The sequence below is a fragment of the Pelophylax lessonae genome, assembly GCF_965119305.1.
Source record: "Pelophylax lessonae genome assembly, chromosome: 10".
NCBI classification, from domain to species: Eukaryota; Metazoa; Chordata; class Amphibia; order Anura; family Ranidae; genus Pelophylax; species Pelophylax lessonae.
The window spans coordinates 71313656-71333406 of record NC_138777.1 but is presented as its reverse complement, the minus strand read 5'-3'; the positions used below and the strand labels follow the sequence as shown (position 1 = coordinate 71333406).

General features: G+C 41.7%; 1 protein-coding gene across 1 annotated transcript in view; it reads right to left on the bottom strand.

Annotated features, from left to right (window-relative positions):
- Nucleotides 1-19751, bottom strand: part of VWCE (von Willebrand factor C and EGF domains) — a 127890-nt gene that overhangs the window by 57785 nt on the left and 50354 nt on the right. The window contains exons 11-15 of the mRNA XM_082269705.1: nucleotides 15904-16023; nucleotides 14751-15172; nucleotides 9248-9338; nucleotides 9085-9167; nucleotides 4785-4872 (exon numbers count right to left, since the gene is read on the bottom strand). Coding sequence (XP_082125831.1) covers nucleotides 4785-4872; nucleotides 9085-9167; nucleotides 9248-9338; nucleotides 14751-15172; nucleotides 15904-16023 — 804 coding nt within the window. The remainder of the gene's footprint in view (nucleotides 1-4784; nucleotides 4873-9084; nucleotides 9168-9247; nucleotides 9339-14750; nucleotides 15173-15903; nucleotides 16024-19751) is intronic.

The window sequence follows — 19751 nt, the reverse complement described above, 5'->3', positions numbered from 1 at the left end:
GAGCAATTGCACACAAATGAACGCACACGAACATACTGTTGATCTGAAAAATGATAATTTGCATATTTTACAAAAACGCGAGAATACATTTGCGTGAAAAGACGCGAAAAGGCGTGAATTTGCGTGAATGCATATGCGCGCATTTCAATAAGATAAATTTACAGCTAAAAAAGGAGATTCTCAAACAGGTGTATCGTGTATAACAGGCCTAATACATGGCGCTCATTTACACGCCTGTGTGCATAGGCACATTACAATTATTGGGCTGTATTTTAGCTCAGAAAAAAAGAAAAAAGCTGTACTGAGCTTTTTTAAGCTGCAGTTTGCAAGAGGCCTAACAGTGGCTGGATCAAACGTGTTCATGAGACTGCCCATCCTTAAGGCCACTTGCACATGGGCCAAAAACTGTGTGTAAAGACATGAGTAATGGTGCGTAAATGTATAGACAAGTATAGATGAGTAAAATTCTTCATTGCCAGTGTTACAATACACTCATTTATACTTGCGTATACATGCTTTTGCCTCTTGCACACTGCAGCTTGAAAAAGCTCAGTACAGCATTTTTTTTTTTTTTACTGATCTAACATGCAATCCATTGTTTGCAATGTGCCTGTACACATAGCAGTGTAAGGCCCCGTTCACACTGGGGCGATCCGACTTGCCGCGACCTCGGAGCGGCCGGCACGGACTTCATAACATTGGAGTCTATGCAGGTCGCCCCAAAGAAGCTCCGGACCCTTTTTCTAAGTCGGAGCGACTTGTGTCGCTCCTATTAGAACGGGTCCACAGCTTCTCTATGGCGAGCGACCTACGGCGTCCTGTCAGGCAACCAGGTCGCCTGACAGGTCGCCCCAGTGTGAACGGGGTCTAAACAAGCACTGCGTATTCTTGAGTTAAAAATAAATAGATAATTCTGCTCTCCTGGTCAGTATTTTGTGCCGATACGCGCAAGTGTGAGCAAACATGTGCAAATGAGCATAAATTCTATTGAATTTTGCTCAATAACACATAAATAGGTGCAAAACAAACACCTGAAATTACATCCAGAAATGCTGATGCTTAAATATCAGTACTGTGTGTAAGAGACCTTATAGACGAGTAAACACGCATATGAGAAAATACTGCACTCAAATGAAAATTTTTCTTTTTTGTTTTATTGCTTAGTACACTGTATTGCTTTTTGCTTCCTCAGCTGTGTGCAATATCTCAGCCATTCAAGCGGCTGGAGAGAATGAAGCACAAAGGAAAACCGGGCATAGATGGGCACAGCCTCATGCATTAGGGTGTGCATCCCAAAGTGCAAATGCCTTTCCCTGCGCACTGGGCAGTGAATGAATGGGATAGTGCTCTGTGTGGCTTCCTGTTCATTCACAAACGGAAGCATAGTAAACACAGTTTACTATGCTTCAGTTATAAATGAACACAGTGAGTGTGTGTGTTCACTTAATAAGGGAGGGGCCGATAAATTGCTTTTTTACTAGCCCCTTCCCCCCCACTTTCCATTCTGGAAGTGAAACACAGGGGGAAGCCCAGGCAATAGGGGAATCAGTACTGCATGCAGTAATTAGGTTGTGCCCAGGCACACCTGGCACACTCCCTTTGCACGCCAGGTAAAGATGGAAGTGCCCATGTCCAGCTGGAGAGTTGACAGTGCAGTACTGGTGGTCTGGTTTGACAGGAGAGTCTGCCAAAATGTGCTAATATGCAGTGCATACTAGCACAATATGGCATAAACCTCCTGGGGACCCATTAAAAAGAAAATACTTACCAAAGTTTAATACTGCTTTAAAACATGTATTTATTCTGGTTCAATAAATGTTTGTTGACGTTTCTCAAGAGTAACACATCATATAACAACCACCATGGGAAATATACCTTACAGCCATGACTGGGCAGCCCTAACTCTTGCCTAGCCACCATTCCCATTTCTAGTCATAAACAGTAACCAATAAGGAAGACCCCACCCCTGGAAGAAAGCAGGGTTCAGGTTTTAGCAATAGAGTGCCAGTAAAAAAGCAAAAGCAACAAGAAGGAAAAAAAAGGCAATTCAAAGTCAACACACATATAATAGCGTGGACGCGTGTTATCACATATCTACCCAATCAGAACAAGGGGGTAGAATGCGAAATAAAAAAGAAGGGGAGAAAGAAGGAGAAAAAAAAGGGGAAGGGGGCACCAGGGAACAAGACAGCAGAAATAGGGGGGGAGGGGGAGAAAAAGGTGTGGGGAAAGTAGAGAAACTCGGAAGTCCACTCACATATAATAGCGTGGACGTGTGTTATCATATATTTACTCAACCAGAACGAGGGGGTACAATACGAAATAAAAAAGAAGGGGAGAAAGAAGGAGAAAAAAAAAGGGGGGAAGGGGGGCACCAGGGAACAGGAGAGCAGAAAGAGGGGGAGGGGGAGGAAAGGGAAGCTTGGAAGTCAGAACGAGGAGGTAGAATAGGAAATAAAAAAGAAGGGGAGAAAGAAGAAAAAAAAGGGGGGGGCACTAGGGAACAAGAGAGCAGAAAGAAGGGGAAGGGGAAGGAAAAGGTGTGGGGAAGGAAGAGAAGCTTTGGAATGCCACAATGAGCCGATTTCCCCTAATTTATGCCCCAGTATTGGTTGAGAATAATATATTCACCGAGCCCAAATTTTTAGGAATCTTTCATGCATGTTTTCCAATATAGCTATCAATATCTCGTTAACCATTATGCTATTCAGGCAGGATTTAACTTCCTAGAAATTAGGCATAAGAGATTTCCAGGAGTGGGCAATGGTCCATTTAGCAGCAGTAAAGATAAAGGCAATACGTTTGGCCTGTTTGCGGCATACCGCCTGAATGAGTTTATTTAAGAAGGCCTCAACTGGGTCCAAAACTTGTATTTTGTAATCCTGATCATTAAATACATAAATAAAAAATGTGCATTCTCTTAAACCTTTGTACATGCAATCTGAAACTTGGAATTGTGGCATGGCTGTAAGAGAAAGGAAACCCCTTATAAATAAAATAAAAATAAAATTAGATATAGTGTATCTAGATAATACACATTAGGATTGTAATGTAATATTACAAATTATCTTTCCATTAAAAACTTTAGATAGCTATTTTTTTTTTAAACTGCCAAACAATTCATGTGTCAATTCCTTTGCAGCCTGACATTCCAGTGGCATTCTATACACTGCTTGAGAAATGCCCCATAATTTCATTTAGTAGTCTCTCTTCCATTTTTAAAATCTACCCAAAGCTTTAAGTGGTTCTAAAGGCAGAAGGTTTTATTTTATCTTAATGCATTCTATGTGTGCAGCTCCCACCTCAGCCCCCCTAATACCTGAGCTCCCTCTCATTCCAGCTTTGTTGCACAAGACCCTCGGTTGTCCAGGATTCTCCCTCCTGATTGACTGAGACAGAGCAGCAGGCGCCATTGGCTCCTGCTGCTGTCAACCAAAGTCAGTGAGCCAATCAGGAGAGAGAGGGGGCAGGGCCGAGCCTCAGCTCCATGTCTGAATGGATACACAGAGCAGTGGCTTGGGTGCCACCATAGCAGGCTGCTTGCTTGCTATAGGGGCACCCAAGCCGCTGCTCTGTGTATCCACTCGGCAGGAGGGAGGGGCCAGGAGCACCGGCGAGAGACCCAAGAAGAGGAGGATCAGGGCTGCCCTGTGCAAAACCACTGCACAGAGCAGGTGAGTATAACTTGTTTGTTATTTTTAAACAAAAAAATAAATAACAATTGATACTTTGAATTCATTTTAAAGCATAGAACACACCTCAGAAAATCGGACAAAAAATACTGCTTTCTAAAGCCCCGAACACACGATCAGATTATCGAAAGATCTGTCGTCCTTTTTTGTGGCATGCTAGTCTGATGTGGAAAGTGAAGAGGTTATTTTCATATGAATTTTCCCGTACGACAGAATTCTACTTCAGAAGTGATGTCATGTGTTGGATTGTTTTGTATGTGTTCTTTCGTCTCTGAGCATGCCTAGTCTTGCTCATAAGATTTTTTCCCCGTCTAAATCTGTACTAATGAGACGAAAATCGGACGTCTGTTGACGGAGGACAAAAATTTTAATGCCTGCACATCAGGATTTTGTCAGCCGAAAAGTCGGAGTCGGCTGTCGAAAGCACCATACTACAATCCGAAAATCGGCAGATCGGTCGTCGGACGAAATTTCACTTCCGAATTTCTTATCGTGTGTACGAGGCTTTAGTGATCGCATGATACATTTTCATCCAAAGAAGATTGAAAGAGCAAGACCATGCCTGCTCAGATATGAAAAGATACATTACAATACATTACAACACTTCCGAAGTTGTATTCTGTTGTACAAGAATTTTTGTAAGTTTAGTAACATATTTAATATAAGACTAGCATGCAAAAAAAAAAAAAAAATGGACAATCATTGGTCCGGAATTTGTATTGTGTGTACGAGGCTTAAAGCAAAATGCTAGGCATTCATTGTAAAAGGGGTTCCATTTTTGGTGAAATTCTCTCTAGGCCTTTTGCACAGCTAAAAATGTCATATGTATAACTCTTCTTGTCACAGACCCTTCCATATATATATATATATATATATATATATATATATATATATATATATATATATATGTGTGTGTGTGTATATATATTCACACACAGACACACACCAACACGCTCACACACACGCACCAGCTTCCAGGTGCAGAGCTGGATTCCAAATGTTCCAGTTTTACTAAATCAACTCCAATGACTCCTTCAGTGATATCATATCCTTAAATGTTATAGAAATATAGAAATAGAGTACAGTACAAACCTGGGCATTGCAAGCAGCAGTCTGACATGACAGGCTCAGTGCATGCTACTGGAGGACACACAGGAGGGATGCAGGTGATATTTCCAGCCTATAGCAGCAATCAGAACAGTTCAACCAAAGTCATACAAACAATAATTCAATGTATACGTACAATAAAAGCCATTATAAACAATTGCCAGTAGGTGTGAACATAGCTGTGTATAGTTAAAGTATACATTGCGTAAACCCCAACGACTAACTTGTTTTCTTTCTTCCTTTTTATCTGTTAAATATACAATTGAAAGTATTTGGTTATATCTGTTCAATCCTTGCAACAAATACCTGTTGATCCTGCCAAAAATTAAGTGCCTTCGTCTGCAGTTGGCAACCTTATCCCCCAAGAGTTATTGACAAGATTGGTAGGACTAAAGAACATCTGCTACTGTGTTTTGTAGATAATGAGGTGGTGAGCTGTTCTGTTGTCCAAACATATCTTCTGTCCCAGGATGGCAATGCTGCTCCTCCACATACTCTATATAGTATGTGCAGCACTCACCCCCGAAGGGGCCGTTGAGTGTACACCCAGATCTCCCTCATGGTATAGAGTCTGCCAGACACAGAAGCACAGTTCCATGCACATCGATACTTAAGGCTCAGTCTAGGGGGTATCTTTTTACTATTTATTGCTGAATAACTTGAAACAGGAAATAGGTTTAGGGTCACAAGATACTCCAAAACATTAAAAGCCATAGCAGAAGGACACCTTCTCCACCTTCTCACTAGTCTTCTGTAAGCAGCCTTTCCTGGAGTTAACTGGGGATGGCCAGTATATCTAAGACTCGAGTAGTCCCAATCCATATGGCATCCTCTGGCTCTTAGTTCCCTTCTACCACTTGCACACCCAAAGACCACAGCAAGGTCTTTACTCACAATGTCCAAGAAGCTGTCTGCTACCCAGTAATTCCTCATTAAGGGAGGTAAAAGATTCTTCTCCAGACCAGGACTTCAGGATAGTGCCCATTAGCAAATAATCATTTAGCAATCTTCTCTAGGCCCTTGGCCCAGCACCTGCTGAGGCCCAAACTGCAATTTATTTTATTTTTTTCTGGCTATCGTCCAAGGGCAGCAACCCAAGGCGAACTGGAACCCTTCCTGGAGAGGAAAGAACACTCGGGAAAAAACCTCCCAAATATTTATCACCTCCTCAGCCACCTTCTGAATGCCTCCTTCCAGGAATTGGCTAGGGCATAATAAATATACTGGTCATTTGACTGCCCCTGCCCTATATTCTGGAAGCTTCCCAGAAGCAGGTGAGAGTAATCAAACACCCAGATAGGAAACCCTGACCAGACAAAATAATAGATCACTACTCCACTGACTGCAGTGATGCCAAAAACTACATTTACCCTAGCAGCCTAACTAGAGGAGGGTGCTACATATGATAAATGAGAGTTGTCACCCAGGAATTTACTGGCCAGATCATCAGGTGAAAAAGGAAAAATGTTTGGAAAAAGTAAAGTGTCGCCTTCTCATCTAAGGACTGGTAAGCTGCAATTTAATACATTTTTGTTTTTGGGCTTAGCTATACGGGAATTTTCTTTATTTTTTTTTTTAATCATACCTACCTAGTTGGATGCAGCATCAGTCTGAGTAGAAGCCACATACTGATGAAACATAGTAAACATTTTTTTAAATTTAAGATGGCCATAGATGGATCACAATTTGACTGGTTCAGCAGGGGCCAGACGCTTTTTGATCCATGTATGGCGGTCCTTGTTTGACAGAAGTTAAATCATTAGATGGATTTCTTTTACATAGTTGGTGAGGTTGAAAAAAGACTCCAGTCCATCCAGTTCAACCCATAATGTGTGTTCGTGTGTGTTTACTGCTAACCGTACATCGTATACCCCTGTATGTTGTGGTCTTTAAGGTGCCCATCGAATAGTTTTTTTAAACTATCGATGCTCCCTGCATATACCACCCTTTACGTAGTTTAAGGTTAAACCGCTTTTCTTCTAGTTTTAGTGAGTGGCCCTGTGTCTTATTGTATTCCCTTTCTCTGAAAAGTTGGTTCCTTGTGCTAGGGTCATCACCAGTACAGTATTTGTACATTGATATCATATCCCCTCTTAAAAGTCTCCTTTCCAGAGGGAATAAGTTCAATGCTTGCAGTCTTTCCTCATAGCTTTACTAATACTAACAGTATTAGTAAATCTCCCCCAGTGTGTCACTGGGAAGGATACCGCTATCCACCTCACTTGTGTGGATGGAGGAATCCATTCAGGTTTTTGGAGTCATCTATGGCCACCTTTACCAATATAAAAGGCTTTAGTGTGAATGTAGTTTTTGGGGAGAATGTACAGGTCCTCTTCTTATCCGGAGAGGGAAAAGCTACAATATATGAAATCCCTAACTAGCTTGATGGGCCAATAATCAAATATACAGTGCCTTGAAAAAGTATTCAGTATTTCTTCCCATTTTCCACATTTTGTCACATATTAGAATTTTATGTGAAAGACCAACACAAAGTGGCACCAAATTGTGAAGTGAAAGGAAAATGATAAATCGTTTTCAAAATCTTTTATAAATAAATCCGTAAAAAGTGTGGCGTGCATTTGTATTCAGCCCCCTTGAGTCAATACTTTGTAGAAACATCTTTCGCTGCATTTACAGCTGCAAGTCCTTTTGGGGGTGTCGCTATCAGCTGTGCATATCTAGAGAGTAACATTTTTGCCCATTCTTCTTTGCAAAATAACTCAAGCTCTGTCAGATTGGATGGAAAGCGTCTGTTAACAGCAATTTTCAAGTCTTGCCACAGATTCTCAATTGGATTTAGGTCTGGACTTTGACTGGGCCATTCTAACACATGAATATGCTTTCATCTAAACCAGGGATCCTCAAACGACGGCCCTCCAGCTGTTGCGGAACTACACATCCCATGAACCATTGCAAAACTCTGACATTCACAGACATGACTAGGCATGATGGGAATTGTAGTTCCTGAACAACTGGAGGGCCGTAGTTTGAAGACCCTTGATCTAAACCATTGTATGTGTAGGGCCATTGTGCTGTTGGAAGGTGAACCTCTGCCCCAGTCTTAAGTTTTTTGCAGACTAACAGGTTTTCTTCTAAGATTGCCCTGTATTTGGCTCCATCCATCTTCCCATCGACTCTGACCAGCTTCCCTGTGCCTGCTAAAGAAAAGCATCCCCACAACATGATGCTGCCAACACCATGTTTCACGGTAAGGGTGGTGTGTTCAGGGTGATATGCAGTGTTAGTTTTCTGCCACGCATAGCGTTTTGCTTTTAGGCCAAAACGTTTTATTCTCATCTGACCAGAGCACCTTCTTCCACATGTTTGCTGTGTCCCCCACATGGCTTCTTGCAAACTGCACGTGGGACTTCCTATGGCTTTCTTTCAACAATGGCTTTCTTCTTGTCACTCTTCCATAAATACAGATTTGTGGAGTGCACAGCTAATCGTTGTCCTGTGGACCGATTCTCCCACCTGAGCTGTGGATCTCTGCAGCTCCTCCTGAGTTACCATGGGCCTCTTGCCTGCTACTCTGATTAATACTCTTCTTGGCCGGCCTTTCAGTTTAGTTTATCTCCGTGAGATATTCAAAGTATGGTATATTTTTTTTATTACCTAACCCAGCTTTAAACTTCTATACAACTTTATCCCTGACCTGTTTGGTGTGTTCCTTGGCCTTCATGATGCTGTTTGTCCACTAAAGTTCTCTAACAAACCTCTGCGGGCTTTACAGAACAGCTGTAGTTATACTGAGATTAAATTACACACAGGTGGATTCTAACTAATTGGGTGACTTTTGAAGGCAATCAGTTCCACTAAATTTTAGTTAGGGGTATCAGAGTAAAGGGGGCTAAATACAAATGCACGCCACACTTTTCAGATATTTATTTGTAAACATTTTTAATAAAAACCATTTATCATTTTCCTTCCACTTCACAATTATGTGCCACTTTGTGTTGGTCTATCACATAAAATCCTAATAAAATACATTTACCTTTTTGGTTGTAACATGACAAAACGTGGAAAATTCAAGGGGTATGAATATTATTTCAAGGCACTGTATGCCAACAACAAAGATATATTCTAGCAAAAAAAGACAAATAAAGCAAACTATAATAAATTTGATAATACCCCTTTCATATGTATGGCCATCTTTAGTTTTATGACTTACATACAACCCCAGTCATCTATTTGTACACATATGGGGATTTGCAGATGAATAGCATTATACTGAATTAGACTAAATGAAATTATGTAAACTGGGTTTAAAATTCATGATTCTTACCAGACAGATACAAACTGTACAATTATCTGGAGTAATTGGGAAGAGCTCTCCATCTGCTCTCAATTTTCCCTCAAACAAGCATCCTGCCAGAAACCAGAAGCAATCAATGTGCGACATTAGAGGAACGTTTAAATATTATTTGGGGGAAATGTAACATACTCACCATCACAAGAAGGGCAGCAGCTATCCGGGGTTAAGACGGGATGCGAGCAGTCTGGATTACATACCCTTCTGACACATGAAACCTTCCCTTCCTAAAATGTACACAATAAATCTATGTCAAGATAGCTCGAAGTGAGGTATTACTGGCACTGTTTTCTAAATAATATTTAAACCTTTTTTCACCCAGCATACATATATACTGTGGAATGATTGTCAAAGTGGCATCTGTTTTTTTAGATTACAGTCTACCAGAGCTCCTCTGGTTAACGGGCAAAAATATACAGATCACACCCCTCCTGTAACAACATGTGGGTGACCCGGCCTGACCGGAACCCAGGAGGTCTATCCAGTCCGCTCTAACTGTAGACCTTTAAGCCTCGTACACACTACTAGTTTTTTTTTTCGTTCAACCCAGTAAATTGAACAAAAAAACAGGAAAGCTCAGGTAAGACCCGCTTTACTAACAATACGATGTTAGTACAGCAATCTTTCCTGCTGTGCTAATGTGTTCTGACAGGGGGACAGCCCCCCACCAGAACACTCCAGTCAGCGCTCTCAGCCATTGGCTTGGAGAGCTGACCAGGAGTCAGTCTGTAGACCTTTTTCTGCCATGTACCTTTTTCAGACCGGCTGCCATACACATGGCCCTAATGTCAGCCGGTTTCTATTGAACCAGTTGATGTCGCCCGATATTCCGCCCCTGTGTACTAGGCTTTGGTCCGATTTCTTTATCCAGACACAAGGCCATGTCATGCTCAAGAGTAGACTAAGTGAGTAGACCCCTATTGGTCCAGAATAAACACTAGACCAGTGCTTCTCAACCTTTTTTTAAGCCAAGGCACCTTTTAAAATTCTGCACAATCTTGAAGCACCCCATTCTAAAATGTAAAAAATTAACCGGTTGCCGACTGCGCACAGTATATTTACTGCGGCATTCAGCCCCGGCCAGGCAGAGTGACGTAGATCTACGTCACTCGCCTTTCACTGCTATTAGAGCCAATAGCGGGCGAGCGCGCGCCCGCCTCGGCTCATTCAGGGAGGAGTGCGGGCGTGTGACCGGCGGACCCGATGTCCGCCGGTCACACTACGATCGCCGGTACAGCGGGAGAAAGACAGAGCGGCTTATGTAAACAAGCCGCCTGTCATTCTCCCCTGTGTAAAAATGCAGATCAGACGGTTCTACTATGTAGAACCGTTGATCTTTGTTTTTACACCAATAGCATTGTCCCACTACAGTTAGAAGCACGCCCCTAGGACACACTTAACCCCTCCCTGTCCAATACAGTTAACCTACAGTTCCCTGCCAGTGTCATTTTTGCAGTAACAGTGCATATATATAGCACTGGTTACTGCAGTAATGTCACTGGTACCCCCAAAAGTGTCAAAAATGTCAGTCAAGGGTCCGATCTGTCCGCCGCAATGTCGCAGTACCGCAAAGCAAATCGCAGATCACCGCCATTACTCGTTAAAAAAAAAAAACACCAAAAATGACAAAAATTTTTCCCTTTGTTAGTAATAAGTTAGTATAACTTTTGCGCAAACCAATAAAAATACGCTTTTTGCGATTTTTTTTACCAAAAATATGTAGAATAAAACAATTTGGCCGAAAATGTTAAAAAATTTTGATTTTTACATTATTTTTTGGGGGAATTTCATATAAAAAATTTGAAAAATATTGTTATTTTTGCAAAAATTACGCTCTTTTTTTGTTTATAGCGCATGATCAAAAAATCGCACAGGTGATCAAATACCACCAAAAGAAAGCTCTGTTTGTGGGAAAAAAAGGACGTGAAATTCGTTTAGGTACATCGTCGCACGACCGCGCAATTGTCCGTTAAAGTCACGCAGTAAAAAAAATCGCAAAAAACCCCCTGGTCAGGAAGGGGGTAAAATCTTCCGGGGCTTAAGTGGTTAAACTAATAGTGTTACATATTGAGGCAACATCCACACATGTAGGACATCCATAGTTAGAGATTTATTCTTCTAGAGCAAAATACATCTTTGCATACTGGAACTGAGTATTCAATGTTTCTCTTCTCCCTCAGTTTTTCTCCCTCACTCAACTAATGTGACCCCAGTGCTGATAAAGAGGGGCACCGGAGGGGCAAACAAGAATGCTGTGCTGGCAACCAAAGTCCTCCTTATCAATCGATGATGCCATTGGTTGTTAGGATGCCAGTGGCTGGAAGGTTGTAATGATCAACAATGAAAACCCGTGGCTTTGTGTAACTAAAAGGTTGGAATTATCCGCCTGCTGGCCGGTTGACGATTTTTGGGCAATTTGGGACAATTTCTAGGCATTTTGCCAAGGTACCCTTTAAGAAACCTGCCTGGGCACCCTGGTTGAAAAAGGCTGCACTAGGCTACTCAACAAGGTGTTTGTCCTTACTGAAGTACAGTATCTCACAAAAGTGAGTACACCCCTCACATTTTTGTAAATATTTTATCTTTTTCATGTGATAACACTGAAGAAATGACACTTTGCTACAATGTAAAGTAGTGAGTGTACAGCTTGTATAACAGTGTAAATTTGCTGTCCCCTCAAAATAATTAACACACAGCCATTAATGTCAAAACCACTGGCAACAAAAGTGAGAGCACCCCTAAGTCAAAATGTACAAAAAGAGTTCCCCTTAATGGTATGGGACTATAAATGCCGCTGGACACTGTATACTATGTAAAAAATAACTTTATTGATACAAAGGGACATATAGTGAAAACACAATGTTGTGAGAAACACAAATACACATACAGGGCATTAAAATTGCATGCATTTGACAGACCGAATACCGAACCAAGATGTGGACACTCAGGTACATAGGGCAATCATGGAACCGGAACCGACCCTACGCGTTTCGGGCGTGGAAGCCCTTCCTCAGGGGTCACCCAAAGTTACCAGATAGAGCACCTAGTGTATCCTTTGTGTCCAACCAGTGGATTGGATCGGTCTGTCGGATAAAAACGGTATTGCTACCGTGTGGAGGGATGCCCAAGTTTTCCCAAAGCCCGTGCAGGGCATAGAACTCCGTGAGAATATCAAGAGTATAGTAGCAGTAGCTGCCCGGAGGGACCGACAGGGCACCACGATGACCAGTCAGTAGTGGCTCAACATGGACCGCTCACATGTAGAAGGGTATAAACATTTGTGATACCTTGAGTATATGAAGTGAATGTGACCAAAGGGTCAAATAAAGTAGATATGATATAGATCTTATGTTGAGGAGATGCCAAGCCCATGAACACCCAGGGATAACCACCTTCACAATGTTGACTACGCCAACATAAGATCTATATCATATCTACTTTATTTGACCCTTTGGTCACATTCACTTCATATACTCAAGGTATCACAAATGTTTATACCCTTCTACATGTGAGCGGTCCATGTTGAGCCACTACTGACTGGTCATCGTGGTGCCCTGTCGGTCCCTCCGGGCAGCTACTGCTACTATACTCTTGATATTCTCACGGAGTTCTATGCCCTGCACGGGCTTTGGGAAAACTTGGGCATCCCTCCACACGGTAGCAATACCGTTTTTATCCGACAGACCGATCCAATCCACTGGTTGGACACAAAGGATACACTAGGTGCTCTATCTGGTAACTTTGGGTGACCCCTGAGGAAGGGCTTCCACGACCGAAACGCGTAGGGTCGGTTCCGGTTCCATGATTGCCCTATGTACCTGAGTGTCCACATCTTGGTTCGGTATTCGGTCTGTCAAATGCATGCAATTTTAATGCCCTGTATGTGTATTTGTGTTTCTCACAACATTGTGTTTTCACTATATGTCCCTTTGTATCAATAAAGTTATTTTTTACATAGTATACAGTGTCCAGCGGCATTTATAGTCCCATACCATTAAGGGGAACTCTTTTTGTACATACTGATCAGGGATGATGGCCGCTGTCACTGGGCACCGAGCATGAGAATACTTCCTACCCCTAAGTCAAAATGTCCAAATTGGGCCCAATTTGCAAATTTTCCCTCCCTGGTGTCATGTGATACGTTAGTGTTACAAGGTCTCAGGTGTGAATGGGGAACAGGTGTGTTAAATTTGGTGTTATCGCTCTCACTCTCTCATACTGGTCACTGGAAGTTCAACATGGCACCTCATGACAAATAACTCTCTGAGGATCTTAAAAGAATGGTTGCTCTACATAAAGATGGCCTAGGCTATAAGAAGATTGCCAAGACCCTGAAACTGAGCTGGCCAAGACCATACAGAAGTTTAAAAGGACAAGTTTCACCCAGAACAGGCCTCGCCATGGTCGACCATAGAAGTTGAGTGCATGTGCTCAGCATCATATCCAGAGGTTGTCTTTGGGAAATAGATGCATAAGTGCTGCCAGAATTGCTGTAGAGGTTGAAGGTGTGGGGGGGTCAGCCTGTCAGTGCTTAGACCATACGTCGCACACTGCATCAAATTGGTCTGCACGGCTGTCATCCCAGAAGGAAGCCTCTTCTAAAGATGATGCACAAGAAAGCCCCCAAACAGTTTGCTGAAGACAATCAGACTAAGGACATGGATTACTGGAACCATGCCCTGTGGTCTGATGAGACCAAGATAAACTTATTTGGTTCAGATGGTTTTAAGCGTGTGTGGCGGCAACCAGATAAGGAGTACAAAGACAAGTGTGTCTTGCCTACAGTCAAGCATGGGGGTTGGAGTATCATGGTCTGGGGCTGCATGAGTGCTGCTGGCACTGGGGAGCTACAGTCCATTGAGGGAACCATGAATGCCAACATGTACTGTGACATACTGAAGCAGAGCATGATCCCCTCCCTTCAGAGACTGGGCCGCAGGGCAGTATTCCAATATGATAACGACCCCAAACACACCTCTAAGATGACCACTGCCTTGCTAAAGAAGCTGAGGGTAAAGGTGATGGACTGGTTAAGCATGTCTCCAGACCTAAACCCTTTTGAGTATCTGTGGGGCATCCTCAAATGGAAGGTGGGCGAGCGCAAGGTCTCTAACATCCACCAGCTCCGTGATGTCATCATGGAGGAGTGGAAAAGGACTCCAGTGGCGACCTGTGAATCTCTGGTGAACCCCCTTTCCCAAGAGGGTTAAGGCAATGCTGGAAAATAATGGTGGCCACACAAAATATTGACACTTGACTTGAGTCCAATTTGGACATTTTCACTTAGGAGTGTACTTACTTTTGTTGCCAGTGGTTTAGACATTATTGACTGTGTGTTGAGTTATTTTGAGAGGACAGCAAATTTACACTGTTATACAAGCTGTACACACTCTACTTTACATTGTAGCAAAGTGTAATTTCTTCAGTGTTGTCACATGAAACCATATAATAAGATATTTACAAAATTGTGAGGGATGTACTCACTTTTGTGAGATACTGAACGTTATATGAACAGTCACCCATATAGGAGAATGGTGGCACCATACCTAAACAGGTTGCATTCATTCATGTAATAAGGAAAGGAAGAGAGATGAGTTACAACATAATACATTTCAGTACTTATGAACAATGACATTTACCTTGCAAATGCAATCTAAACATCCTGACTCTGTCCAGGAGTTGCCTGACAGCTGCAGTTCTCTGTTATGCCAACAGGGCACATTTGTGCTCATAACAGTAGGCTGTGCAGTGGGAATTATTATGTTCTCTTTCAGAGGCATGTGAGATATTCCTGAGGATTTTTGAGATAATGAAGAATGACCCGTTTTGAGATGTTGAGGTGGAGGCACTGGATCAAGTTTAGTTGTTGTGGTTGGTTGCATTGAGGTAGACTTTGTGGTAAACATTTCTTGTGGTAACTTGGTACTGGCCAGATCTGTCTGGGAAGCACTTGTAGTTGGCGTTTCAATGCTTGCAGACATTGGTGGCGTTAGCCTGAGTGGCATCCAGTCACTGTGCACTGCCTGTAGTAAGCTTGCAGTCTGTGTCTCAAGAGGAGTGGCTGTAAAATGTGTAAAAACCAAGTAATATTATTCTTCAGCTCACCTATGACAAGTCTGGAAGCATGTCCTATCTAGTGTGGTGGTTAATTCCCAGCTGCCTAAAGCACACCTTCACTCTGAAATACTCCTTTCCATCATTTTAATCCTAAAATAGCAAAAAATGTTTTGGTTTACCTTTATTCTGATCCTAAAATCTGGCCTGCCCCTATGCCTAGGCAAGAATTAAATCACTATACTCCTGCAGCCTCCTGGGATATCCACGTCAGATATCCCAGGAGGCAACAGAGGCACAGACACAGCAATGGAGAACGAGGATCTTGCAGAATGCCATTGGGGGGAGCTGCAAGAACCCAGAAGAGACAACTAGCTCCCAGTGATGTAGGAGAGAAAGATAATGGCGCTGGACATGGTGTGCATACAGAAAAATGATGTTTATTAGGCGCAAACACAAAGGTAAGAGGGGATGGAGAAAAATAAGTGGTGTGAAGTTCCTCTTTAAGCAAATAAACACGTTTCCTATTAATTGAAGAAAAGTTTGATGGCTGACCATTTTCTACTTTCCACGAGAAAGGAGAATGATCTATTCACATTGTGGACCAATGCCTGAATTAGGAAGAAAAGGCATGGGAGGAGGACTATCTTATGCAGGGATGAGAACAAATTGATTTCCGCGTTAATCTCAAAGAAAGATGTGGGTACCAGGACAAAAAAATGCTTTAAAATATGTTACCTGAGCAGCCACCATTGATTGACTGAAAGCCATCAGGGCAGGAGCAGACATATGACCCCAGTGTATTCATGCAGCTGCCAGATATGCACAGGGTGGTGTTTTCTAGGCACTCATTCACATCTAGAATATAAGCAAACACACGCATGGCACATTTATTGGGGGTAGTACTGTCCAAGGGTTAAAAACAACTTTAAGCTTGTGTTTATCTTTTAGGTACCTCTCCCAAGTGTGTATTGCTGTCTGTGTCTCTGCTGGGGATGTTTACTCGCTATATAGGTCTATTGTTGCCAGAACTTAGCGTTAGGCTCGGCTCACACTGACAGAACTTTTGAAACTACTTGTGAGACCCTAAGTCACGTGACATGTGAAATCCCATGTTAGTCAATGATAGCTGTCTTAATTAGCACTACTGAAGTTGTTCCCACTTTAGAAAAGGTTCCTGTACTACTTCAAGGCAACTTCTATCTGACTCATGCCCATAGACTTTAATGGAAGTCACCTCCAAGTCGGATCCTCAGCTATATTGATGTGATTAGGATCCGACATTACAGGAAGATTACTCAGGCCTTCCCTGAAAGTTGCTTCAAAGTCTATTCAAAGTCGTATCAAGTGGTAATCAAGTCGCCATAAAATAGCCAGCAAGTTGTCTGGCACCCGAAGTTGCATGACTTTCAGGTCGCAGCAGTGTGAACCGGGCCTTAGAAGTTCTTTGAAGTCTTTGTCCCTCCATTTAGTAATATTCAAAACATTAATAAAGAGAAGTGAATAAATGCATGTTATACTAGATATGGCAATCACTACTTAGACTGCTGTGAGACTTTGGAAAATGTGAAAAAGTGCGCTGATAAGTGTAAGTGAGCTGCAACCAAAGATCCAATAATTCTGGAATGTAAATAAATGAAAATAGTCTGGTGCGGTAAATGTGAAATATTATGAACAAATGAATGTGATTTGCAGCACAAATAAACATCATTCAATAATGTGCATATAGGCTGGAACAAAACTGTACATCATGGTGATACATATATTAATGTGAAAGTGATACAATTTCCCAATATGGGAGTGAAGCAATTAATCCCAAATTATTCAACTCAAAGTCCAAATGTGCTGGATGTGATTAACTTGAAAATCGGTGAAATGGGCTGGTGCTGGAAAAACCAAAAGTGATCCAACAAAGAATGTGACAGTTTCCCACCACCTCAAAGGTTTGCTTCTTACCAGCAAATGCAGTATAAAGAGCATATAGAAAGGCAGAAACCAATTAACCTCATGCATACCCACCAACCTCAGACCTGCTTCTTTATTCAACCCTGTGGGAACACAGAGCAATAACATTACAGTCTTTAGGGATGTAATTTTGAAGGAACTTGAAGAGAAGGAAATCCGCCCGAAACCTCAATGGGACCTTTTGAAAGGGGTCAAAACCATATGTGATAACAAGGCTCTCATTGTAAGACCAGCTGACAAGGGGGGAGGTATTGTGCTTTTTAAAAAGAGAGGACTATATGGCTGAGATGGATAATCTCCTATCAGACCACAGCACATATCAAATTCTAAATAAAGACCCCACATATACTTATAAAAGGAAACTAGAAAAAGCCATCAAAAAAGGATTAGAAGATGGTATTATCAACAAAAAAGAGAGAGAATACCTAGTACCATTGGCACCCAGAATACATACCATGTATTACCTCCCGAAAATACATAAGTGTCAAACTAAACCACGGGGTAGGCCAATAATAAGTGGCATAGACTCGGTTACATCCAGAATTGGAAAGTATGTAGACTTTTTTCTAAAACCGGTCACCCTTCGTGGCTAAGGGCAGTACCCAAGGGACAGTTCAAAAGAATCAGAAGAAACTGCACAGAAGACTCTGATTTTCCAATACAAGTGCAAACTTTAAAGAAAAGATTTGTGGAGAAGGGATATGAGCTGTTAACCTTAGAAGAAGATATAAAAACCATTGGACGTCTCAAACAAAGAGAACTGATTGCCCCCAAAGAAAATGATAAACCCAATAAAACGTATACAGGCTATGAACATGCATTCACCACCAGATTCTCCAGCCACTATAAATGGATGAACCACCTGTTTAGAAAACATTGGGAAATATTACAAGAAGACAAAATCCTTGGACCGTCTCTACCGGAAAGACCCCAAATGATTTATGGAAAGGCTAGAAATCTAAAGGATATGTTAGCTAATAATCCCACTGAAAAAACAGCACAGTCTGAAATGTTCCCTAACATGAAAGGCTTTTACCCTTGCAGGGATTGTAAAATATGCAAGGAAGCCAAGACGGTCAGAAATGACAAGTTTAAATCTGAAGTTACAGGGAAAGAATATCAGATAAAAAACTTTATTTCATGTCACACAAAAGGAGTTATATATTTACTCACATGCAGCTGCGGACAACAATATATTGGTAGAACCATTCGTACAGCAAGCATCAGGGTAGGAGAACATTTGACCAATATTTGTAAAGGCTTTTCAGGACACAGCCTATCCAAGCATTATGCGCTATGCCACCAAAAAAATCCCTGTGACCTAACCATTACGGTAATAGAAAAATATGTCCCACATTGGCGTGGAAGCAACTTAAAGAAATCCATATCCAGGAGGGAGACATACTGGATCTATGAATTGAAGCGCTTCCGACCATTAGGACACAATAACAAATGGGACATAAATGCCTACATTAATAATAGTTGAACCGCCTTTTTGCTCCCTAATATCTCTCTATGTTTTTTCTCTTTTATAAATTCAAAATGCACATAAGAATTTATCCACAATTTATACATTTTCACATTTTTATACATTTTTATATGTTTATACATATATATATATATATATGTTTAAAGAATTTTAATTAAATGTGAGATTTCATTTCACATCACCCTAGCCTAACAGCACCCATTATGGTGTGCAGGTGGGTGGGAAGGTGGTTTCACCTCAGATGTGAATGTTAATTTAATAAATGTTTTATTTTAACTTTATTTTATTTTAATTTGTTGAAATACATTTTAAATAATTATGTGGTAATAAATGAGGAGGTATTAAATGTAATGTAATTAACAACACCCCAATTTTAACTTGTCTGAGCACTGAAAAGCTCACAAGACCAACTAAGACCTTAAAGGTTAATAGTTTTTATCAATAGGAAGTTTATGAATTACTTCCGGTGTCAGAGCTAACAAATAGAAAAGGAAAGGATCTTACGCCCGATAAACTAATATGACAAACAGACACTAAGAAGTGGAAGGGATTTGGCTCTTTATAAGTCAAATTTAATGTCAAAATAAGTTTTTCAGCTTCGGCGATGTAAGCTAGAATCACTTCCTGTTCCCCCGCTGTTGACACCGGAAGTGCGGCATCTAAGTCAGCTAAAAGGGCAAAAGTGACGGCGCGGGCTCCCCTCCTATCTCCGCGGAAGCCCTATCGGGAGGAAATGCGTCAGAGCAAGGAGGAGCCCCGCTGTCACTCACATCACCACGGCTTGCACTGCAGGCAACCACGGACAACAGTATCTATAACCAGGCAGATTGTGTCTTCTCAAATGTAAGTGCTCTACCTTATTTTTCATAAAATCTTGGGGATAATGCACTCCCTCTGTTCTTACTTCATACATGTGAAAACTTGGAAATCGAACCGAGGAGACTTCTATCCTATCCACCAATAGGTGTCAGGAAAAATGGAAGCCTAAAGATATTTTGTATCTGGTAAGAGGCCCCATTTGCCTAAAGGTGTGGGAATCGATCACTCCAATTTGTTCCTTCACAAGAGGTTCTCCCTTAATTGGTTTCTGCCTTTCTATATGCCCTTTATACTGCATTTGCTGGTAAGAAGC